General features: G+C 43.8%; 1 protein-coding gene across 1 annotated transcript in view; it reads left to right on the top strand.

Moving 5' to 3' along the window:
* ttc21a (tetratricopeptide repeat domain 21A) overlaps nt 1–25,327 on the top strand; it is a 104,166-nt gene that overhangs the window by 55,633 nt on the left and 23,206 nt on the right. The window contains exons 14-21 of the mRNA XM_080213284.1: nt 3,378–3,535; nt 5,910–6,131; nt 9,395–9,633; nt 14,006–14,078; nt 16,301–16,411; nt 19,506–19,644; nt 23,463–23,569; nt 24,638–24,826. Coding sequence (XP_080069410.1) covers nt 3,378–3,535; nt 5,910–6,131; nt 9,395–9,633; nt 14,006–14,078; nt 16,301–16,411; nt 19,506–19,644; nt 23,463–23,569; nt 24,638–24,826 — 1,238 coding nt within the window. The remainder of the gene's footprint in view (nt 1–3,377; nt 3,536–5,909; nt 6,132–9,394; nt 9,634–14,005; nt 14,079–16,300; nt 16,412–19,505; nt 19,645–23,462; nt 23,570–24,637; nt 24,827–25,327) is intronic.

Genomic DNA, 25,327 nt, shown 5'->3' with positions numbered 1-25,327 from the left:
TTGTGGGTCAACCCGCAGCACAAGAACTGCAGTGATTCAACAAGGCAGCTCACCACCACCTTCTCAAGGGCAACTAGGGATGGACAATAAATGCTGGCCAGCCAGCGACACCCATGTCCCACGATTGAATAAAAAAAATCATAGGCATCATCTACAGGCTGTCCTTTATTTTCCTTATCCTCAAAAAACACTCATTTGTCAAATATGATTTCCCTTTCATGAAACCATATTGCCTCTGGCTGAAGTATTCATAGAATAGAATCCCTATGGTGCAGAAGGAGGCCATTCGGCCCATTGAGTCTGCACCAACCACAATCCTTCCCAGGCCCTATTCCCCCTTAACTCCACACATCTACCCTGCTAGTCCCCCTGACATTATGGGGCAATTTGGCATGGCCAATCAACCTTACCCGCACATCCTTGGACTATGGGAGGAGACTGGAGCATCTGATGGAAACCCATGCAGACACGAGGGGAACGTGCAGACTCTACACAGACAATGACCCGAGGCTGGAATTGAACCCGGGTCGTAGGCACTGGGGTGGAACGCTTGCCACCATTCCACCCCAGTGCCACTCTAAGTGCATTGTTTCTGAGGAATAGACACAGCATGAATTGAAAATGTTACACTTAAGAGTTGCACAAGGTGAAAAGTGGTAGGAAAAAGACAAGCGAGAGCAGACCTGTACAACATTTTGTTCTGACTTAAGGAACATATTTTTGAAAGATAGGATTTGATGCAACTTTCAAATGGAAGCGAAAGAAATTTAATGAAACAAAATAAATGTTGATGAAAAATAAACAATGTCACAGCAATAAGTTATTAAATCACAAAACAGAGGAAGGAATAAAGATGACCAGAGCATGGCAGGGTCAGAGTGTGTGTGTGTGGCTCTTCACTCGCTTTTACAGGGTATGCGTTCCCACTGTGATACTGACACACATCCTGTAAATGAGTTAAAAGATACTAGTGTGTGAAATGATTCTGCTTCTTGCAGCTAAAACATTGCTTTTCACATTCTGGACAATCCCTTTCCCGTGCATGATGAGTTCCATAGTATGTGCATCCTGCCCTATGTTTGTGATTGCTCCATTTTTTTGGTTTGGATGGGTCTCTCAGTATAATGTATCTCCTAGTCTGCTCTGCCACACATATGCTCTAGCTGACATTTCACAACATCAGTATTTCGATGTATGTCTATCATTTTCTTTAGCATTAGTTTCTCACTTTCAGTCGACTTAATCTCACTGAAGGGGTCCCTCATGCCTAAGATTTATTTGTCTTTATTAGGATAATCCTTTAGCTGTCTAAATTCACATGATTTTGCGAGCTGTATTACCGTCATCACATATTGTTCAATGGTCCCATTATCACCCTGAATTCAAGTGTTGAATACCTTTCGTTCATATGTAACATTCACTTGGGGTTCAAAATGTTTGTTCATGACATTTGAAATCTCTGCCATCTATTTTCACTACTCATCAGTTAGATTTACAGTGGTATACACATTGTAGTAGTCCCTTATATAATTTTAGGCTCGTTAATTAAGTCTATTGGAAACATCTTGTGATTGTAGGTGGAAAAGACTTTTCAATTTGCTCGGAGATGGGATTGGAAAATTTACTGCAGCCATTTTTATTAATTCCATAATTTTCTTGCAGCCTTTGTTTGCATTTCTTTTGTGTCTGCTTTTCTTTTGCTCCCTTCTCAGCAGTTTTTTTTTTCACAGATTTGAATCTTTTTGAGTTCTCATGTTCTCAGTGTCTCCTCTGCACTTTTCCAGCGTCCAAAAATCTGTTTTTCTCCACTTACGTTTTGTGCATAAGGACAGCAATTTTCATTAGTGCCTTGTCTCAGTGAGACTCTTTATTCAGCTGTTCCGAAATGGCAGCCTTGCCTCATGGCAGAGTCACCTTGCATATTCAAAACCCAAGCACACACCACTGACTGATCATGAAAGTACATGCAGCATTGTCGAGTGCAGGATTAAGACACATTTCCCAGTCGATCCCTCCTTTAGAATCTCCCACTGAGAGTGCCAAATAGAGCCAGAGAGCAGAAAGAGGCCATTCGGCCCATCATGTCTGCACTGGCCAAGAAAAAGAAAGAAAGTAGCTGCTCATTTTAATCCCACTTTCCAGTAGCTGGTCTGTAACCTTACAGGTTACAGCAGTTTGGGTGCAGGTCCTTTCAAATGAATTGACATCAAGAACTCAGGAGCGCAGAAAGGTTCAAATCTGCAAACAAAAAACTATCGAGAAAAAGGACAAGAGAGAAACAGATACAAAATGACAAAAGGAATGCAAACAAAGAAAATTACAGAATGACTGAAACAGGCTGCAATAAATTTTTTCAATCCCACCTCTAGTCAAATATGATAGAAAGTACTCTTAAGCACAGAGAGACCTAATTGAGCTGCTTAAGATGTCCCAAGGATTCAGTAGGGTGGAAATAGGTAAACTGTTTCCTTTGAAGAGGGAATCTAGCAAAAAGGGGGCATAATGTTAAAATTAAAGCCAAACCATTTAGGAGGGAAAGCAGAAAGTATTCCTCAAACAAGATAGTAGAAATCTGAAATTCAATCCCAAAAAAAAGGGCTATGAGTTGAAGTTTATTTATTAGTGTCACAAGTAGGCTTACATTAACACTGCAATGAAGTTACTGTGAAAATCCCCTAGCCATCACACTCCGGTGCCTGTTCGGGTACACTGAAGGAGAATTTAGCATGACCAATTCATCTAACTGGCATGTCTTTCAGACTGTGGGAGGAAACTGGAGCACCCAGAGGAAACCCTCACAAACATAGGAAGGGTGTGCAAACTCCACACAGACAGTGACCCCAGCTGGGAATTGAACCCAGGTCCCTGGCATTGTGACACAGCAGTGCTAACCACATGCCACCCTGCCACCCACATGGGGGCAATTGGCACTTTGCCAACTCTGATCATTTGATTCTTCCTGGGCAAGTGCATTGAGGGATAGGGCAGGTAAATGAGTTAAGGTACGGATCAGTCATGAACTGGTTGAATGTTGGAGAAGCTGAATGGTCCATTCTTGTTCCTATATTTCTTCATAGTGCTACAGTGGCTTCAGTGTTGTGTCCATGAAGAAATGAATTGAGATTGTCTAAACTCATTTTGCACAGGACCACTGGGAGGGGACTTCAGAGCTGAAACCAAGATGCCATACGTGAAGGGATAGGTCAGTCCACTCCACCCAATTCACTGCCTCATCTTACTTATGCTAAATATAAAAACCCTATAGGAGCTGTGCCTCAGCATTGTGCAAAACTCATGGCCTGTGCTTTGGGGATGAGAGGGATAGAAAATAGGTGCAGGAAGTGGCTTTCATGTAACCTGTTCTTCATCCTGTGCAGGTAACTTGAATACAGCTCAGACCATCCTGCAGCAATATCTCCAGCTGGACCCTTGTTATTCCGATGCCCACCTGCTCATGGCTCAGATATACCTGGCCCAGAGCAACTTTGAAGAATGTTCCCAATCTCTGGAGATGGGCCTTAGTTACAACTTTCAGGTGAGATCTTCCTCCTCAGCTGTAACCGCATCCGACGATGAATGAACATTTCTGCTTTCATTGAAACAAAAGGGATTTTTAAAAAAAGTAATTGCATTTTATGCAGAATCACAGAATTGCTACAGCACCGAGGGAGGCCATTTGGTCCATCATGTCTGCTTGGGCTCTCGAAATGAGTAATGCACCCAGTGTTGCTCTCCAAACTTCTTCCCCACCCCCCTCACGCTGCACATTCTTCCTTTTCAGATAATAAGCCAATTCCCAATTGAATGTCTCAATTAGACTATAAGACCACAAGACACAGAAGCAGAATTAGGCCACTCGGTCCATCGAGTCTGCTCCACCATTCAATCATTGCTGTTTTTTTTCATCTCCGTTCTCCTGCCTTTTCCCCATAACTCCTGATCCTGATTAATCAAGAATCTATCTATCTCTGTCTTAAAGACATTCAATGACCTGGCCTCCACAGCCTTCTGCAGCAAAGAGTTCCACAGATTCACCACTCTCTGGCTGAAGAAATTCCTCCTCATCTCTGATCATCCCTTTAGCCTGAGGTTATGCCCACTGGTTCTAGCTTTTCCTACTGGTGAAAACATCTTCTCCATGTCCACTCTACTGATCTTACCTCCACCATACCATCAGAGTACATTCCCGATCTTAACCACTCGCTGTATGAAAGCTTCTCCTCATATCTCCATTGCTTCTTTATCCAAATACTTTAAATTTGTGCCATCTTGTTCTCAGTCATTCCATCAATGAGAATAGTTTCATCCCGCCCAATCTCTTCATAATTTTGAAGCAACTCTCCTCTCACCTTCTCCCAAGAAAACAGTCCTAACTGCTCCAATCTGTCTACGTTACTCAGCAAGAATGCCGGAACCATTCTTGTGAATCTTTTCTGCACTCTCTATAATACCTTCACATCTTTCCTAAAGCCTGGTGCCCAGAACCAAAAAAGCCAAACCAGTATTTTGTATACGTTTAATGTGACCTCTTTGCTCTTGTACTCAATGCCCCTATTTATAAAGCTGAGGAAATTGTGTTCTTATTAAATACGCTCTCAACTTGTCCTGCCTTCTTCAATGACTTGCACACCACAGCCCCTCTGCTGAGGCTAAAGAAATCAAAAGGATATGAGGGGGAAAGGGGGATCAGGATATTGAATTTTATGATCAGTCATGATCATAATGAACGGCAGAGCAGGCTCGAAGGGCTGAATGGCCTACTCCTGCTTCTATGTTCCTCTGTTTCGAGTTAGGATGACCCTTCATCAGATCTGATCTTTTCAGACTTTGGTCACTTAGCATCGTGGAGTAGCTTTAGCATAGCGGGACAAGTTTGAAGGGCTGAATGGTCTATACCTGCTTCTAGTTTCAATGTTTCTTTGCTGGTTCCCATTTAGAATTATTTGATTTTGTGTCTCTGTGGCCTGCTTGCCAAAATTAATCACTTCACACTTCTCTACATTAGATTTTATCTGCCTTTATCCACCCATGCCATCAGCCTGTTTGTGTACTTCTAAAGTTCTACACTATCCTCCTCAGAGTTCACAATTCTCCCATGTTTTATATCACCCACAGATTTTAAAATTGTATTAATATGTATCAGGAAGAGCAAGCACCCCAACATAGATCCTAGGGGAACTCCACCACAAACCTCCTCCCAGGGCAATAAACATCCATTAACCACTACGTTCTGTTCCCTGTCACTAAACCAATTTTATATTCATGTTGTTCCTGTTCTTTTATTCCAGGAGCTATAACAAGGCTGTTGTACAGCATCTTATCAAATGCCTTTAGGAAGAGTTCTCAGAATGTGAAACTTGACACCACAGAGAGTAATTAAGACAAATGCTATTTATGCCTTTAAGGAAATGCTAGATAAGTACGTAAGGTAGAAAGGAATATGAAATAGCTCCTCAGAAGCCAGTATCCCTTCACCAGATTCTCTTTACTTAGAAACTTATCTCCACCCCTAAGAGTGCTCCAGGTACAAAGTCAGAATCTGGAGTGTTAGTAACCCTAATGCTCCTCATATTATGTACACAGGTGAGACCCCCTGATTGGCCAGGCAATCGTTACCTCAGTCAGGGAGTTCATACTCCAAGAGGTCTACCTCAAGGGCCTCGTTCACGGTCATTACTGAAAAGAAAGATATGCTGATGGGGTTAGATGAATAGAATGTGGTGCATATGCAGCAGCATTGGCCATTTGGGCTGAATGGCCTATTTTTATGCTGTAAAGTCTATGCCATTCTTTACATTATTATTCTGTGATGAGGCAAAGGAGCCCTTTTCGCCCAGGCCACAGGACATTGTTTTGTAAATGTTTCTGATTGATAGAAGTGCAAGTTGTGTTTATGCTCAACTTTGCAGGTCAGAGATCACCCCATCTACCATCTGATTAAAGCCAGAGCCCTGAAGAAGATGGGTAAGATCTCGGAAGCCATATCAACACTAAAGATGGCGATCACTCTGCCGGGGGTGAGGAGAGGCTCCACAGGAAAGGGGAGATGGGCATCGGGCAACATCAGTACCAGTGACAGTGTCTCTGTGTATCTGGAACTGGCAGAGGCTCAGCACTGGAATGGTGAACAGGTATTGTGCCCCGCTACCACAACAACAACTTACATTTATATACCGCGTTTAAGTAGTTAAACAGTTCCGGCTCACAAATTGTGTATTTTGGAAAGAAAAGCTAGGAAATGCTGGAAATCTGCAGCAGATGTTGACTGGTGTACACCTCACTCTGTAGATTCCCAGCAGTTCTGCTTTTTTCTCCCCAATCTGCAACAACAACAACTTGCATTTATGTAGCAGCTCTCATGTAGTAAAAATGTCCCAAGACTCTTTACAAGAGCGCTATCAAAACACTTGATGCCTAGGATAAAAGGAGAGATGTGGCAGGTTTGAACAAGTATCCTAAAAGTGAGGACAGAGACTCAAGAGACTCAGATAGCCGAAGGGGAACCTCAGAGTTTAGGGTCTAGGCATGGCTGCCAGTGCACCAATGGAGCGATGATCAAAGTCAGTCACACTCATAAGAACATAAGAACATAAGAAATAGGAGCAGGGGTAGGCCATCTGGCCCTTCGAGCCTGCCCCGCCATTCAATAAGATCATGGCTGATCTGTCGTGGCTCAGTTCCACATTCCCGCCCTCTCCCCATTACCCTTAATCCCCTCTCTTATCAAAAACCCATCAACCCGCGTCTTAAAAATATTTAGCGAGGCAGCCTCCACCACTTCAACGGGCAGAGAATTCCACAGATTCACCACCCTTTGAGTGAAGAAGTTCTTCCTCAACTCCGTTCTAAACCGCTCCCCCTTTATCTTGAGGCTGTGCCCCCTAGTCCTACTGTCCTTTCTGAGCGGGAAGAGTCTCTCCACCTCTATCCTATCCATCCCATTCATCATCTTATACGTCTCAATGAGATCTCCCCTCATTCTTCTAAACTCTAACGAGTACAAGCCTAGTTTATTCAGCCTCTCCTCATAGCTCAACCCCCTCAACTCCGGTATCAGCCTAGTAAACCTCCTCTGCACTCCCTCCAAGGCCAAAATATCCTTGCGTAAGTATGGCGCCCAAAACTGCACACAGTACTCCAGCTGCGGCCTCACCAATGCCCTGTACAACCGCAGCAAGACCTCCCTACTTTTATATTCAATCCCCCTCGCTATGAAGGCCAGCATCCCATTCGCCGACCAGAATTGGAGAAGGGCTGTTTTGGTCGTCTTGCCATAGGAAAGATGATTTTAAACTGGAGAGAGGACAGAAGTGATTTACAAAGATATTACCAGGACTCAAGGGACTGAGTTGTAGGGAGACATTGAACAGGCTGGGACTTTTTTCTTTGGAGCATAGGAGACTGAGGGATGATCTTATAGAGGTGTATAAGATCATGAGGAGCATGGATAGGGTGAATGCACTCAGTCTTTTTCCCAGGGTTGGAGAATCGAGAACTAGAGGGCATAAATTTAAGTTAAAAACTGAAAGAATTAATGGGAACTTGAGGAGCAATGTTTTTACACAGTGGGTGGTACATATGTGGAATGAACTTCCGGAGGAAGTGGTTGAGGCAGGGACATTGACAACATTTGAAAAGACAGATACATAGGTGGGATACGTTTAGAGGGATACAGACCAAATGCAGGCAATTGGAGTTAGTTTAGATGGGCATTTTGGTTGGCATAGACTAGTTTGGTCCAAAGGGCTTGTCTCTGTGCCATAGATTCTATGTGTTGGGGTGAAGGAGGTTACAGAGGTCACTTTGCATAGGGAGTGAGTCATTTTCTTTCTCCACATTGAGAGGAGGCTTGTGCACAGCATAAATGTCAGTATGGATGAATAGGGACAAATGGTCTCTTTCTGTACTGACTTTGGGCAGAATCTTGCACTCACCACCAGCATTTTTATGGGAAGCAGGTGGATGTATGATTCCTCAGGTAGCCTTCTAACTAAGCTCCAGGCCACCCTGGCTTCTCGGGCATTCACCCTTGTCCCAGTTGCAACCCATTAATTGCAGCCAATTAATGACTACCTGAGAGTGTTCTCACCCAGCCTCAATTTTCAGAGGAGCTCAGGATAGGTCCGAAGCCCAAAAAGTGACTCTCTTCAGGCTTCAGGCAGGAAGAGAATGCGATGCCTCCATCAACAGCATCCTTTCAACTTTGGGCACATCCCAAAATTCTCCCCCACAGACAGCTCCCTTTATTCTTCATTCCTGTCAGTCACCTGTGAGAGCTTTGAAGTGGCCTGGTCATTTTAACCTTCATATCCCCTGGTCAGCTGGCAGACTTTTAAATCATAGTAGCATTCCATTTTGCATCAGGGATTTCTCTTTCTCTCTCTCAGAAGCTGCAGGTGTGAGCAGACCCCTTTGAAGTACTCTGACTGTCAGAAGACAATCACTTCCATTTGGAGGAGGTGGGAAATTCCCATCTCCACAGCTGTCACTCAGCCTCATTGTTTTATTACTGCATCTATTTTGGGTCTCTGAGCCTTTATAAAAAAAAACTCAAGAGTCTTTGAAATTCCTTCAAACCATTTGAAAACCTTTCTTTCCACTCAATTTCAGTCCAACCCATTTAACTTTCATTTGATTGACAGCTTAATGGTTTTAGTCATGATGCAACCAACTGTGTTAGTTTACCTTTCCCTACACACTTGAAGATATCTCAAGTGCCCGAATGGCCAACCCTGGCAGGATTTCCTCTCCAAGGCTGCCACGGGATAGGCTATGAGCTGTCTCTCCTAGAAAGTGATGGTGATCATCTCAGAGTCCTCCCTCCTTTCACCTCACCATCTCTCTCTTCCTCCTTCCTTCTAGCTCTCACCTGTGTCAGCCAGGTCCCATTTCTTTTGGCAGGGTGATTCCACAACAGGAATTAGAACTTGGCTGTTCACTGATGATGACAGGAAGCACTCTGAAAGGATTGTGGAAATCTGGAGCAGTCAGCCACAACATGTTGAGGGTCAGGGGCAACTGGAAGCTTCAAAACTGACATGGATAGATCTTTGTTCAGTAAGGGTACAGGGAACCAAAGTGGATAGAGTAAAGATTTTGATTGACTATAATCTAATAGAATGGCAGAGTAGGCTGAATGGTCTAGTTCTATGCCTTTGGTTGTAACTTAAATGGGAACCTACAGACAATGACATTACACTCTATGATTGTATACATGTCTTTAGTAATAGATATTGTTGGTGCAGCCTGGATGGGCCAAAGGACCTTTCCTGCAGTGTAGGACTCTATGACTCCCACCCCCAATCAGGTGGCAGGGCTGAGAAACACTGCCAAGGTAAGCTTGGTGGGTCGTTGTAAATGCAACCCCTGCTAATTGTACAAATTGCCTTTCCAGGATGAAGCTGCCAAAGTCATGCAAGATGCTATCCATGAGTTTGCCGGGACGCCCGAAGAGACCCGAATCACCATCGCCAATGTCGATCTGGCTCTCAGCAAGGATGACGTGGATAGTGCATTCAGCATGCTCAAGAGCATCCTGCCCGAGCAGCCGCATTACATCGAAGCCCAGAAGAAGCTGGCTCAGATCTACCTGCACAAGCAGAAGGATCAGAGGCTTTATATCAGATGTTACACGTATGTAAAAGATGTGTATCAGTTGGTGGGCAACCTGTGGCCCATGGACCGCATGCGACCCATCCAAGCCCACTCATCGGCTTACATTGTCCATCACTGGTATAGAAGGAAAACACCAAAAAGCTGAATACCTGAAATGTCACAGAGGCACCAATAGTAGCTGGGGCGGGTTATATACAGGTTTGGTTGGATGCATGTTGAGTGGAGTTTCAACTCTGCTGAGGATGGGGACACAGCGAGTGCGGGGTCTTTGGATAAGGGGTCAAGAAAGTAAGCTTTGTGGTGTGGGTTGGAGGTTGGAGGTGGACAGTGGTTAGGGAAGAATCTCTACTACTGTTGCACCACAAGCAGTGCTGTAAAGGCACACACCTTTTTCAATAAGCAATTATCACCTCCCATCAGCTATTGGATTTTGCAAGGCCTGGGAATCATGGTTGGTCAAGATTAAACCTAGAAGTCAGGTTAAGTATAAGGCATGTAACATTACTACAATATTTTCGTTGTCAATCTATCTGCTCAGAGTCTGTTGGTTGCCCGTCCCAACTAGAAGTGGGTAGGTTGGAGGAGGATTGAGATTGGTTTTGAAATTTTACATTTATTAAAATTTCACCAGACCATAAACCTCCCAGAATAGCTATGCACGCAGGAAATATCAGTCTGAATGTGAAAGAGAAAGGGAGTGGAACTTCCATCAGAACCCAAAATTATACTTTTTCTCATCTCCCTCAACCGGACATTTCTCGATGAGGCAGATTCATCTGAGACAATCTCATTCTGTACAGGCGCTAATGACATAAAACACAGAATAAATCTCATTGCTGGAAGCTTAAGAACAAAAGGAACCCACCTGTCCTCTTTAAACTTGTCAAATGCACGGTGAAATAATTAGGAACACAGGAACTGTTGGATGAAACAAACAGTGTGGTCCACCTAATCCAACAATTACATGATAACTCAGTGAGGAAGCTGTTGGCCAATCACATCAATCTCCATCAATTGACCTGTGTGGTGAGGGACCCAAGCTGGACATGGGGAAGATCCTCAGTGATAGAGACCATGGGCTGGAGGCAGACAGGCATGCAATTTGGTGCCACTGACTACTGTCATGGTGGCTCAGGATCAGATTGACTGCTGTTGTGAAGGAACAAATGGCCAATGGCCCAGAGGATTTGAGTATAGGTATAGGGATGTTTTGCTGCAATTGTGTAGGGCATTGGTGAGGGCACACCTGGAGTATGGTGCGCAGTTTTGATGTCCTTATCTGAGGAAAGGTGTTCTTGCTATAGAAGGAGAGCAGTGAAAGCTTACCAGGCTGATTGCTGGGATGGCAGGTCTGTCATATGAGGAGAGGCTAAACTGATTAGGATTATATTCACTGGAGTTCAGAAGGGTGAGAGGGATCTCATAGAAACTTCTAAAATTATAACAGGTCAAAAAGAATGTTCCTGATGGTGGGGGATTCCAGAACTAAGAGTCATAGTTTGAGGATAAGGGTTAAACTTTTTAGAACTAAGGTGAGGAGAAACTTCTTCACCCAGAGGGTGGTGAATGTGTGGAATTTGATACCAGCAAATGTAGTTGAGGCCAAAACATTGTGTGATTTCAAGAAGAAATTAGATATAACTCTCGGGGCTAAAGAGAACAAGGGATATGAGAGAAAGGGGGGAATTCAATGATCATGAATCAAAATGAATGGGGGAGCAGGCTCGAAGGGCCGAATGGCCTACTCTTGCTATTATTTTCTATGTTTCTGTGTAATTACCTTCCCATATCAACTGGAATCTCCAGTCGACAGTGTGGGCAGCCAACCTGTGGTGAACTCGGGACTGGTGTCTGATGAATCAAGTGAGGGAACTGTGCAACCCTGCCGCCACCCTCCCATTCCCAACCATGCCCCAGTCCGCCCTGGCCCTCCCAATCCACCTCCCGAACTCAGAATAAGCCCCAGATCACAACTGTGACTGCCCCTTCAGGCCTTGTAAGCAGCTGCGGCCTTTTAAAGCAGCCTCCAGCTTCAAATCCATAGCTCCCACCTGGGCCAAGGAAGGTGTTGATCTTTGAGATTTGAAAAGCCTTCCATTGGCCCTTCCAGCATCGGAACCTCACCTGACAACTCTGTTTGGATGGTAGGTCCATTTCCTTACCTTTAATTGGCTGAAGATTTGGAAAATCGCAGTGGGTGTGCCTAAGGCCTGCTGTTCTGGGGTGGGGGTGTGGGGTGGGGGGTGGGGGGCAACCAGGAACAAGCCCGCCTCCCCCTCCCCACCCTCCCTTTCTGCTTCCCAACTCCTGATTGAAAATCTGACCCATAGGTCCAAAGTCACCTGGTTCCTCTCAAGAATGCTACGTATACCATGTTATGAGTTGGTGAGGATGGTAAAGAACATCTGTGCAAGATTTGATAGTAGTTGTTGCCTCTTATCGAACAGTGGCAAACGTGTGTAGCAGGGAGCACTGAACATCAATCATAGTGTGAGTGGTTGATTTTCCACTTTCCTCAGATACCAAACCCAGATTTTCATCATCCCCCTGTCAATTCACTCTGATTGCTCATACTTCACTGATGTCAGGGTAGTATGGTGAAACAGTGATTAGCACTACTGCCTCAAGGCGCCAAAGACCCAGGTTCAATTCTCACTTGGGTCACTGTCTGTGTGGAGTCTGCGCATTCTCCCCGTATCTGCGTGGGTCTCCTCCGGGCGCTCCAGTTTCCTCCCACACTCCGAAAGACGTGCTGGTTAGGTGCATTGGCCTTGCTAAATTCTCCCTTGGTGTACAGGCACCAGAGTGTGGCAATCAAGAGACTTTCACAGTAACTTCATCACAGTAAACCTACTTGTGACTAATAAATAAACTTTAAACAATTAATTAGCTCTGCTGATTCTTTGTTCCCATGCCCCGCTAATCTTTAATTTTCAATTGAAGTGAAACTGCCTCTGCTGCCCTTTCAGGCAGTGCTTCCCAGAACATAACCCACTTTGTGAAAAATATTTCTCTTATTTGCCTTCAGGTGTTTTTGCCAATTATCTTCAAATGATGCCCTCTGGTCACAAACCCTCGAGTCAGGAGGAACCACTTCCCCTTGTTAACAATACAGTTAGAAATTTCACAAGGTGTCCACCATGTCAAATCAATGTTGCAGCTGCAGCTGAGAAAGTTCAGGAAGCTTGGGGCAGAATTTAATACTGCGTAATCCTTTTGCCTCTTCACCATTCCAGCATCAGACGCCTGAGAGTTCATTGCCAAAGTCTGAAAGGATTCTTAAGATGTCGGTTTTGAGAGGGAGCGCTGCCTCAGAGCAATAATAGTGCCACGCGGGTACCTGACAAGCACCATCTCCAACAAAGGAGAGCCCAACCATCTCCCCTTGACATTCAACAGTATTATCAGAGCTAAATCCCCCAGGCTCACCATTGACCAGAAACTTAACTGGATCACCCAAAGGCTGCAAAGACGGCCAGAGGCTAGGAATTCAGTGACAATAACTCATCTCCTGACTCCCCAAAGCCCGTCCACCATCTAAAAGACACAATTCAGGAGTGTGGTTGAATACTCTCCACTTTTCTGACTGGGTGCAGCTCCAATAAAACTCAGAAAAATTGACGCCATCCAGAACAAAGCAGTTTGCTTCAAAGGTAACCCATCCAACATCACAAAATTTCACTCCCTTCATCGCAGGCACTTTGTCCAAAGATGTGCCAGTTAGGTTGATTGGTCATGGTAAATTGCCCAATCGTGTCAAGGGGATTAACAGGATAAATATATGGGGTTAAGGCAATAGGGCCTGGATGAGACTGTGGTCAGTGCAGTCTAAATGGATAAATGGTCTCCTTCTGCACTGTAGGGATTCTATTCTATGGATTCTATGAATGCATACTGTCTACAAGATGCACTGCAGAAACTTGCCAATGCTTCTTTGACAGTATTTTCTAAACCTGCAATCTTTACCACCTAGAAAAACATGGGCAGAAGGTGCATGGGAGCACCATCACTTGCAAGTTATCCTCCAAGTCACACTCCCTCTCGACTTGGACATGTATATTTGTGGTTTCTTTAGTGTAACTGGATCATATGCTGGACTTCCCTCCCAAACAGCAGTCTTACGCTGTTTGCACCACATGGACTGCAGTGATTCAACAAGACATCTCACCAGCACCTTCTCACAGGCAATTAGAAATGGGCAATAAATGCTGCCATTGCCAGTGATGACCACATCCATGAACGAGTAAAAATAAACCATAACTCAGGCAAACTTGTGATGTACCATCAGCTAATTTAAGTGAATCTTTGCAACACAGGACATAATATTTGAATATCAGCTACTTCAAATAATGACTTCTGCAAAACCATTTTCATATTTTCTGTTTTGCAGAGACTTGTATGAACGGTTCCCAAATCCACAGATAAGCCTTCTGCTTGGCGATGCATATATAACTATCCAGGAGGTATGTGAGAAGGATTAGAGACAAGCGCACCTATAGATTTTGTCAAGTTGGACCCTGAACTTCCTCCATCCTATTTAAAAATTATTTTTTCTCCTCAGTTTAGTGCTGGGAAACCAAGGAGCTTTGCATTTCAAACGTTCATTGAGGAGTAACTAACATGACTGATCAGGCTCCCAATGGCGGGAGAGTCCAGAACCAGGAGGTAGTCTGAGGATAAGGGCTAAACCTTTTAGAACTGAGACGAGGAGAAATTTCTTCACCCAGAGAGTGGTGAACAGTGGAATTTACTACCATAAAATATAGTCGAGGCCATCAGCTAATTTAAGTAATCTTAATACACAGTTTGTGTATTTGTCTAGTTCACCATTAAATGTAACCCTAGCCTTTCCTCGAGTGCAGTATTCTTACTAAATTGTTCAAACTGAGCAAACATTCTTGATTTGATTTGATTTATTATTGTCACATGTATTAACATACAGTGAAAAGTATTGTTTCTTGCACGCAATACAGACAAAGAATACCGTTCATAGAGAAGGAAACAAGAGTGCAAAGTGTAGTGTTACAATCATAGTTGGGGTGTAGAGAAAGATCATCTTAATGCAAGGTATGTCCATAGAAACAAGCCATTTGCTTCAATCAGCCCGTGCCAGTGTTTATGCTCCATTCACTGATCCTTCCTCATCTAAATCTGCCATTGTAACCTATTCCCTTGTCTGCTTGTGTAGTTTCCACTTAACTACATTTATACTATTCACTTCAACCACTCGCTATGTAGCAAGTTCCATATTCTCACCTTTCTGGATAAAGAAGTTTCTTTTGAATTCCCTATTGGATTTATTGGTGACTATCACTCTTCTCCACAAGAGAAAACATTCTCCATGTAGCTACACTTTCAAAACATTTTAGAATTTTAAATATCTCTATTAACCTGAAAGTTCAGCTTTCCTTTTCTCAGACTGCCAGTCCTTTCCTGCTATATATACTTGCATCATCCTTGTAAAATTTTCTCTGTATCCTCGCGATGTGTCTCGATACCCCGTTTATAATAATGGTGAGCAGAACTGTGCTGTCTAGTGCTATCTAACCAAGGTTTGATACAGGTTTAGCCTTTCAATACCATCATGATCTTGGGTTTCAACTCCAAATCCAAAGTTACCCTCCATTAACAGTCCTTAGAAACATTGAAACAAAGAAGATAGGAGCAGGATCCCATTCAGTCCTTCGAGACTACTCCACCATTCATCATGATCATGGCTGATCGTCCAACTCAATAGCCCAATCCTGCTTTCTCCCCACAACTTTTGATCCCATTCAATCCAAGTGCTACATTTATCCATCTCTTGAATACATTCAATGTTTTGGCATCCTGTGATAACGAATTCCACAGGCTGACCACTCTTTGGGTCAAGAAATGTCTTCTCATTACCATACTGAATGGTCTACCCTGAATCCTCAGACTCGGGCCCCTGGTTCTGGACTCCCTCACCATTGGGAACATCCTCCCTGCATCTAACCTATCTAGCCCTGTTAGAATTTTATAAGTCTCTATGCGATCCCCCCCTCATTTATTTGAACCCTAGTAAAAGCAATCCTAAACGAGTCAATCTCTCCTCATACATCAGTCCCACCATGCCCGGAATCAGCCCAGTAAATCTTCGACGCGCTTTCTCGAGAGCAAAAACATCCTTCCTCAGAAGAGGATTAATTGATCTTTATTTGGGACAATCAGCCACCCACTGTGTGGTGACAGGTAGCTACGCCATCACTGCCTCTACGTCCCTTTCCTCTCTCACCCTCCTGGGAAAATGGCCCTAGGGTGGGAAGGAGCTGGACGATTGACACAAAGACCGGTGGCATGAAATTCCTTTCTCATCTGCCTTCATTCCTGGCGTTGGCAGGAGCTGATAACCAAGCCTTGGAAATTTCTTTGCAAACGCATCGCTTTCACTCAAGACTCGGTTCCCTTCTCTCATCTCTTTGCTTCTTGATGTGGCAACCTTATGCCTCTCTGAAGCTGCTGGGGTGTCTCTCGATGTTATAAGTGCAATATCTTCACGTCTTGGGGTGGGATTCCCCAATCTCGTCCGTACCTGATCTGCTGCCAGCCAGAACGGAGCGACACCGGAGAATCCCAGCTACGCGGCGAGGTCGGAGGTTTTCAGTGCTTGTTATTTTTGTTTCTTGTTTTTAAATTGGGACTGACTGTTTCTCATTGAATTTAGCCGGAGAAAGCTATAGAGATATACGAGCAGGTCTTGAAGAAAAACCCTCATGATGGACACTTGGTGAGAAAGATTGGTCAAGCTCTAGTTAAAACTCATCACTACACAAAGGTATGGTGAATCCACATTTTGACAGAATCTTGATACATAATCAGCTTAACGTTCCTCAACATTGTTTTAATGTTAGTTGTTGCTTGTATTGCTTGCCGTGAAGATTATGCAGTACTCTTAGTTAATTTACAGTAAAGCTGTATCTTCAATTGGGCCCAACGCTCAGCTCCCTTGCAAAAAGAAACCTTTACTTTCAAATTCAAAAGCAACCTGAAGGCATTATATTGTGAAACTTCCCAACTACAATCCCGCCCAGTACATGTAACACTGAATTCTTTACTTTGTACATCGATTCATAAAATTCAAGATCACAGATTTTATTCGCTTTTCTTCCTCTATTTGCTCCACCCATCTCCTGACGGTTTTATTCAACCAAGGTTTTAAAGTTTTAAGTTTATTTATTAGTGTCACAAATAGGCTTACCGCAATGAAATTACCGTGAACATCCCCCATCGCCACACTCCGGCGCCTGTTTGGGTACACTGAGGGAGAATTTAGCACGGCCAGTGCACCTAACCAGCATGTCTTTCAGACTGTGGGAGGAAACCGGAGCATCCGGAGGAAACCCACGCAGACACGAGGAGAATGTGCAGGCGGTAACCCAAGCCAGGAATCGAACTCGGCCCCCTGGTGCTGCGAGGCTGCAGTGCTAACTATGTGCCTCTATGCTACTCTTAGGAATAGGTGGGAGGGAACATCACTACAGAAAAAACTCCAAAAGATGTGCGGGTTAGGTTGATTGGCCACGGTAAATTGCCCCTCAGGGGACTAGCAGAGGACTGGGTGGGATTGTGGTTGGCGCAGACTCGATGGTCCAAATGGCCTTCTTCTGCACTGTAGGGATCCTATGATTCTATGGTCCTAGAACTCGATCATGTTTTCTGTCCTCTCCCACCACACACACGCTTACTGGATGTTGACAGTGGATTCCTCATTGAGTTAATTACATCTGGGTTAAAGATGAAGGGTAACATTCTCCAGCCTCCCAGGCGCGTGTTGCCTGCTGGCAGGAGGTGGCATGTTGTTCAGCAGCGCAGGATTCTCTGGTCCCACTGCTGTCAATGGGGATTCCCATTGATGTCACCCCACACCAGCAGGAAACCCATGGGCGGCACTGCACTGGACAGGAGAATCCCGCCAGGAGGATCTAGCTATACATGTCAGAAAGTTTAAGACTATCTTTTATCAGAACCTCACTCTACTCAGAGTTCATCTTGTCCCATAAACTACAAACGGACAAATCGACAACTCATTCAAAAGTTTGGTATCCTTAATTTTGTTAGCTTATTTGCACCCACCATTACATATTTAAAATGGGCATGGATTTGAAATTGTTACAGGAAAATTAAAAATGGTTACAGATTTTAAAAAGGTTGAGTTAGAAAGAGAAACGAAATATAACAATAAAAAATAGCAGTTACTTTTTTACTTCAGCCCCAGAATGGTTCAGCAATGTTATTCCGTTGGGTTCAACTTCTATCATTTTTCAGGCGATGGCATTAGTTTTCTTCCTGCACAGGCCACACCATCCTCAGAAGCTGCTTTTTAAAAGGGACCATGCCCAGTTCTATTCTGCGTTCTTTGTTTTGATTTGAATCCATACAGAAAGTTGTCCATCTTTCTTTTGTTTCTTCCAGTAATTTTCCATTCTGTGAACCCCTTCTAGAAAATAGTGTTTGCATGTTGTTGGAACATTGCGCTGCATCCTATTTAGGTTCAAGGCTGAGACTTCATAAACTAAAGCCCTCATGTCTCTCGCTGCCTGTATTGTGTTGTTTCGCTCAATAGCATTTATTTCCATCTCTCAGCTTGACAAAGGTTAGCGAGTTTAATTTTAATTACTTATTTCTCCTGCCTCTGTTGCTTCTAGCTTCCCAAGACCTGCCTATATGACTGTCAAACTTAATAAATTATGTCAAGACACTTTTTTTCCCCCCTATGAAAGTATGGAACAAGTGGAGGTTAGATGGACCATCAAGTCCCACAGGTGGGATTTTCCAGCCCCTTCCTGACGTGTTTTCCAGCAGCAGAGGCGGCTCACCGTTGGCTGCCGGCCATACCTTCTGGTCCTGCCAAAGTCTACAGAGTTTGGTATGGCTCGCCTGCCCCTCCACTGGGGAACTCGCAATGGGGGGCGGGGGGTGGTGGGAGGGGGTGGTTACCATCAGCAGGACTGGAAGGTCCCACCAGTGGGAGGGACTGGAAAATCCTGCTCCATATCTTTCCTCGCACCATGTCCAATCTCTCTCAGTCTAGGCTATTTAATAAAGATCAGGGATCAAATCTGTCATATCCTGATCTGCATGACTCAGAACTATCTTATGAAATCCACAAGGCTGATTAAAGCACCTTTCTTATTGCATCTCAACCTCTTACTTGTTTTTATGTTAACAATGTCACCAAGGGCAGCACGATGGCACAGTCGTTAGCACAGCTGGCTCTCAGCGCCAAGGACCCAGGTTCAATGCTGACATCAGATGACTATCTGTGTGGAGTTTGCATGTTCTCCCTGTATCTGCGTGGGCTCCCACAATCCAAAGATGTGCAGGTTAGGTAGATTGGCCACGCTAAATTGTCCCTTAGTGTCTAAGATGTATAGTTTAGGGAATTAGAGGGGTTAATTTTAAGTATCATAGGATCCCTACAGTGCAGAAGGACGCCATTTGACCCATCAAGTGTGCACCAACCACAATCCCACCCAGGGCCTATCCCCATAACCTCACTTATTTACCCCACTGGTTCCCCCTAACACTAAGGGACAATTTAGCATGGCCAATCAACCTAACCTGCACATTTTTGAAGTGTGGGAGGAAACTGGAGCACCCGGAGGAAACCCACGCAGATATGGGGAGCGTGTGCAAACTCCACACAGACAGTTATCCAAGGCCGGAATCGAACCCAGGTCCCTATGCTGTGAGGCAGCAGTGCTAACTACTGTGCCGCTGTGCCGTGGGGTTACTGGGATAGAGCCTGGGTAAGACTCTTTAGGAGAGTCTGTGCAGACTCAATGGGCCGAATGACCTCCTTCTGCACTGTCAGGATTCCATAAGTAGGAACTTCACCAGGGTGACGTGTATTTTCTTTTCATCTTCAGGCCATTCATTATTTTGAAACTGCATTAAAAATTGGTGGACAGGACTTCTTGTGCCATGATTTGGCTGAACTCCTTCTGAAACTGAAGCTATTTGAAAAAGCAAAGAAAGTGCTCAGAAAGGCCCTTGAACACGATTTCAGTACGTTGGTTTGTATCACTGCTATTTACTGTCATCGAGGAAAACTGCGGAAAGCGGCATAGAATTTCCAGTGCAATAACAGATTATTTGGACCAAGTGGTCCATACTGGTGTTTATGTCCCACCCTGAACCCCCTCCAACACTTCTTCATTGAACTTACCTGCATATTGTCCTATTACTTTCTCCTCTTCTGCTTAATTTAGCTTCTCTTTAAAGACTTTTAGTTAAGTGAACTACTCTGCGTAGAAGTGAGTTCCTCATGCTAACCGTTCTCTGGCTGAAGATATTTCTCTTGAATCCCTATTGATGGCTCATTTGGTGGCATGTAGAGGAGGGTTCACCAAGCGCACTCACCTTCCCTTTTCCATTTTCTAAGGCTAAGGTCCTTGCTTCAAACGCGCAAGGTAAGTACTGTGTAGAGTTGTGGTCTCTTGACCAATGGAAGGATATACTTGCCATCGAGAGAGTGCAACGGAGGTTCACCAGACTGATTGCTAGTATGGCAGGACTGTCCTTGGACAGAGATTGAGGAGGCTGGGCTGTATTCTCTAGAATTTAGAAGAATGAGAGATGATCTCTTTGAAACATACAAGATTCTTAAAGTGCTGGACAGCATAGATGCAGAAAGGATGGATGGGGGGGAAGGGTGGAGCAAGGGGGTCTACAACCAAGGGACACAGTTTCAGGTTAAGAGGAAAGCCATCTAGGACTAAGATTAGGAGGAACTCTTCACTCAGAGGGTTGTGAATCTTTGGACTTCTCTACCCCAGAGAACTGGAGAGGCTCACTATCATTCATGGGACATGTGCATCACTGGCTGGCCAGCATTTATTGCCCATCCCTAATTGCCCAAGGGCAGTTGAGAGTCAGCCACATTGCTGTGGCTCTGGAGTCATTTGTAGGCCAGACCAGGTTAGGATGGCAGATTTCCATCCCTAAAGGACATTAGTGAACAGGTAGATTTTTCTGAAAATCGACAATGGTTTCACGGTCAATAATAGATTCTTAATTCCAGATATAAGAACATAAGAACTTGGAGTAGGAGTAAGACATTTGGCCCCTCAAGCCTGTTCCACCATTCAGTGAGCTTATGGCTGACCTTTTCATGGACTCAGCTCCGCTTATCTGCCTGCTCAGCATAATCCTTAATTCCTTTACTGATCAAAAATCTGTGTATCTTTGCCTTAAAGCATTCAACAAGGTAATCTTTATTTTTTTATTGTATTCAATTTCCACCATCTGCCATGGTAGGATTTCAACCCAGGTCCCCAGAACATTAGCTGAGTTTCTGGATTAATAGTCCAGTGAAAATAACCACCAGGCCATCAGCTCCCCCACTCATTAAGTATTTCAAGACAGAGACTGATAGATTTCTAAATCTCAGGAATATGGGGATGGTGTGGGGAAAATGGTGTTGAGAAGATCAGCCATGATATTCTAGAAAGGCATAGCAAACTCAAGGGGCTGAATGGCCTATTCCTGCTCCTATGCTGGTCTATTCCTATAACAAACGGTGCAAACTCAAGATAATGTGGAGACTGATCATCTCACAATAATTGTAAGGTTCTGTTGGTAGTTACTGCATTAAAAAACTTCTTTAAAAAGTCCTGTATCATTATAAAATGACAATAACATTTAAAATAGATGCATTAATACAGGTGCTAAAATAATACTCAAATGTACTCAAATCACAAACAGCAATTTAGAAGTTCAAAAAGTATAATTAAAGGGCTAGTGGGTAAGAAACAAATAATTATTTTGTTATTAGCTACCATGGCATAAATCACTTGCTGTTAAAATTTTCAAACAGCACGTCAAGGGTGTTTTTCTCTCATCTAGCTTTTTTATTTTAGTTTATAGTTTATCTCTTAGCGTCACAAGTCGGCTGTTCTTGTGATGGTTGGTATGTGTCCTCAGACTTTTGTATCCTTTATTCAATGGAATAAGGTAGAAGAGAGTATATCCAGGGAATGTGGGGTCCTTGATTATGCTGGCTGCTTTTCCGAGGCAACGGGAAGTATAAACAGAGTCAATGGATGGAAGGCTGGTCTGTGTGATGGACTGGGCTTCATTCCCGATCCTTTGTAGTTACTTGTAGTCTTGGACAGAGCAGGAGTCATTGCAAGCTGTGATACAAACAGAAAGAATGCTTTCTATGGTGTATTTGTAAAAGTTGATGCGAGGTGTAGTGGACATGCCAAAGTTCCTTAGCCTCCTGAGAAAGTAGAGGCATTAATGGGCTTTCTTAACTATAGCATCGGCATGGAAGGACCATGACAGGTTATTGGCGATCTGGACACCTAGACCATTTAAAGGCAATGAGCAAATCAGATGGGTTTTTACAACAATGGTCATCATGAAACTTGTAATTCCTTTTTTTTATCAAATTCAAATATCTCCATCTGTGATGCTGAGAATAGAACCTGGGTCCCCAGAGCATGACCCTGGGTCTTTGGATTACTAGTCCAACGACAATACCACAATGCCCTTATATCCTCTTCACAACTTACTTTCCTACCTATCTTTGCGTCATCAGGAAATTTGGCAGCCATCCCAACCATCCCTTCATCCAAATCATTTGTATGAATGGTAAACAGTTGAGGTCCCAGCCTGTGGCAAACATTTTGTAAAGCTGAAAAAGACCCATTTATGCCTGTTCTCTGCTTCCTATTAGCCAACTAATCCTTTATCCGTGCCGATATGTTATTTCCTACAACATGAGCTTTTATTTTCCACTAAACTGTTCATGTGGCATTTTATCAAATGCCTTTGAAAATCTAAGTACAATACATCCACTGGTTCCCCTTCATTCAAAGCACAAGTTACTTTTTCTATTCATTCATGGAACATGGGTGTCATTGGCAGGCCAAAATTCATTGCCGAGGACAACTATGGACAGGCATTTCAGAGTCAACCACATTGCTATGCCTCTGGAGTCACACACAGGCTGGACCAGGTAAGGACGGCAGATTTCCAACAATCAACAATGGTTTTATGGCCATCAGTAGATTTCTTCTATTGAATTCAAATTCCACCATCTGCTGTGGTGGGATTCGAACCTGGTTTCCCAGAACAGGCTGAATAAACTAGGCTTGTACTCGTTAGAGTTTAGAAGAATGAGGGGAGATCTCATTGAGACGTATAAGATGATGAATGGGATGGATAGGATAGAGGTGGAAAGACTCTTCCCGCTCAAAAAAGACAGTAGGACTAGGGGGCACAGCCTCAAGATAAAGGGGGGGCAGTTCAGAACGGAGTTGAGGAGGAACTTCTTCACTCAAAGGGTGGTGAATCTCTGGAATTCTCTGCCCGTTGAAGTGGTGGAGGCTGCCTCGCTAAATATTTTTAAGAAGCGGGTTGATGGGTTTTTGATAAGAGAGGGGATTAAGGGTTATGGGGAGAGGGCGGGAAAGTGGAACTGAGCCACGACAGATCAGCCATGATCTTATTGAATGGCGGGGCAGGCTCGAAGGGCCAGATGGCCTACTCCTGCTCCTATTTCTTATGTTCTTATGTTCTTATAACTTGAGTTTCTGGATTAATAGTCTAGCAATAATACTACTGCACCATATATATGTTTGTTAAACATGATTTCCCTTAATATCTGAAATAACAGCTTCTAACATTTTCCCTACGGTAGATGTTAAACTAACTGGCCTGTAGTTTCTCGCTTTCTGTCTCCCTCCCTTTTTGAATAAAGGAATTATATTTGCTACCTTCCACATTAGAACATTGCTGTTCAACTTTAGTAAGGCAACCCAGGATATCTGTTACCTATTGTCTGTCAAATACTACTATTAGATATTACTGTATTCCAGAAAACGATTTAGTCTCCATGATGAGGGATGTCAAGTGCCTGATGCTGTTGGCAAAGATCTGCAAGATGACCAACGAAGTAGAGGAAGCACTGACCGCATTAAGCAAGGTGAGGACATCCTGATATACGTTGTATGCATTCTATGCACCATTTATGAGTCAGCGTTGCACCCTCAGTAATAGACCAGTTATTCACTCAGCTGAAGACTGATGCCAATGGCTCATCATTACTTAGTGAATATGCCCCACACTCAGATCACAAATAGTTAAAATATCAGCTGTCCTGGCAATGAAGTTGGTTAGTACACTCCCGCTGCACTTCAGAATCACAGAAATCCATTTCTCTTTTGAATATCTCATGTTAATTTAAATATATTCATATTTCTTTGCCTATAATCTGATACTAATTTGGTAATTAAATATAACACTTAACACTGGCCTTTTGTATTTGGGATTTGAGCTTGAGTCAAGTCTGCTGTGACAGACTTGCTGACAAGTTAGAGTTTAGAAGTATTATAGTACTGGAGCAGTTTGGCTAGACGTGTAGCTAGTTCTGGAGCGTGGGAGGAAGCCCATGCAGATATGAGGAGAATGTGCAAATTCCACAGAAAGCCACCCAAGATTGGAATTGAACCCGGGTCCCTGGTGCTGTGAGATAGCAGTGCTAACCATTGTGCCACGCTGCCCTTTTGAGCTACCTCTTATTCCATTGTGTTACTGATCTCAATTATGATACTAAATCTTGGACGTGAATGAAAGCTTTAAGCTACCCAAGTGGAAGAGGAGGAGAAGGGAGTCTCCAGTGGATTGCTCTTTGTATATTAGCTGGCTTTCAGCTGACATTGGAATTGGCTGCTCCAGAACTAGCTACACCCCGAGCCAAACTGCTCCAGTACTATAATACTTCTAAACTCTAACTTGTCAGCAAGTCTGTCACAGACTTGACTCGAGCTCAGATCCCAAATACAAAAGGCCATTGTGCTACATAAGCAGTGCTAACCACTGTGCCACCATGCTGCCCACTAGTTGGAAGCCACCTGTCTAGACCCCTCACGATCTTGAAGACCTTCATCAAACCTCCTGTCAGCTTTTTCTGCTCTGTAAATTACTCTTGTGAGAGTCATAGATGTGTGGCAGCTATTTGATTTACTCAAGCCCCATTTGAAATGTTTTTAAGGCTTACGACTTACAAGGACGGTTACTGAAACGTCTGATGTTGGAGCAGACTGACATCATTCCAGCCCAAACACAGCTGGCGGCCTCTGTTTGCGCTGAGATAGCGCACATCTATGTGGATAAGCAGGACTACGACAAAGCGATCCATTACTATAAAGAAGGACTGGGCTTTCTGGAAAACGACCCTAAAGTGAGAACGAAATTTTTTTTTCGTGTTTCCAATTATAGAACTGCCTCAAATCACAATTGTGACAGATTGTTTGATTTTTTTTCCTGTTTAAGGGTATAAGATACAGCTAGACTGTCTCTGCTCAATGAAGTACTTATTGCTGATATCACTTGGCTTCTAGTTTAAGTTTACTTTATTAGTGTCACAAGTAGGTTTACATTAACACTGCAGTGAAGTTACTGTGAAAATCCTCTAGTCGCCACATTGTGGGTACATGAAGGGAGAATTTTGCATGGCTAATGCACCTAACCAGCACGTCTTTCGGACCTTGAGAAAAAACCAGAGCACCCACAGGAAACCCACGCAGACACAGAGAGAACGTGCAGACTCCCCACCGACAGTTACCCAAGTCCGGAGTCGAACCCGGGTCTCTGATGCTGTAAGGAAGCAGGGCTAACCACTGTACCAATATGCCACCCCATGCCGGTTATCTGACACATACAGCCCAGCATCCCTAGATGT

The sequence above is a fragment of the Carcharhinus amblyrhynchos genome, chromosome 2, assembly GCF_965287045.1.
Source record: "Carcharhinus amblyrhynchos chromosome 2, sCarAmb.v2.hapA, whole genome shotgun sequence".
Lineage (NCBI taxonomy): Eukaryota > Metazoa > Chordata > Chondrichthyes > Carcharhiniformes > Carcharhinidae > Carcharhinus > Carcharhinus amblyrhynchos.
Note: the sequence above shows the minus strand (reverse complement) of the source record. Positions and strands in the feature narration are given on the sequence as shown.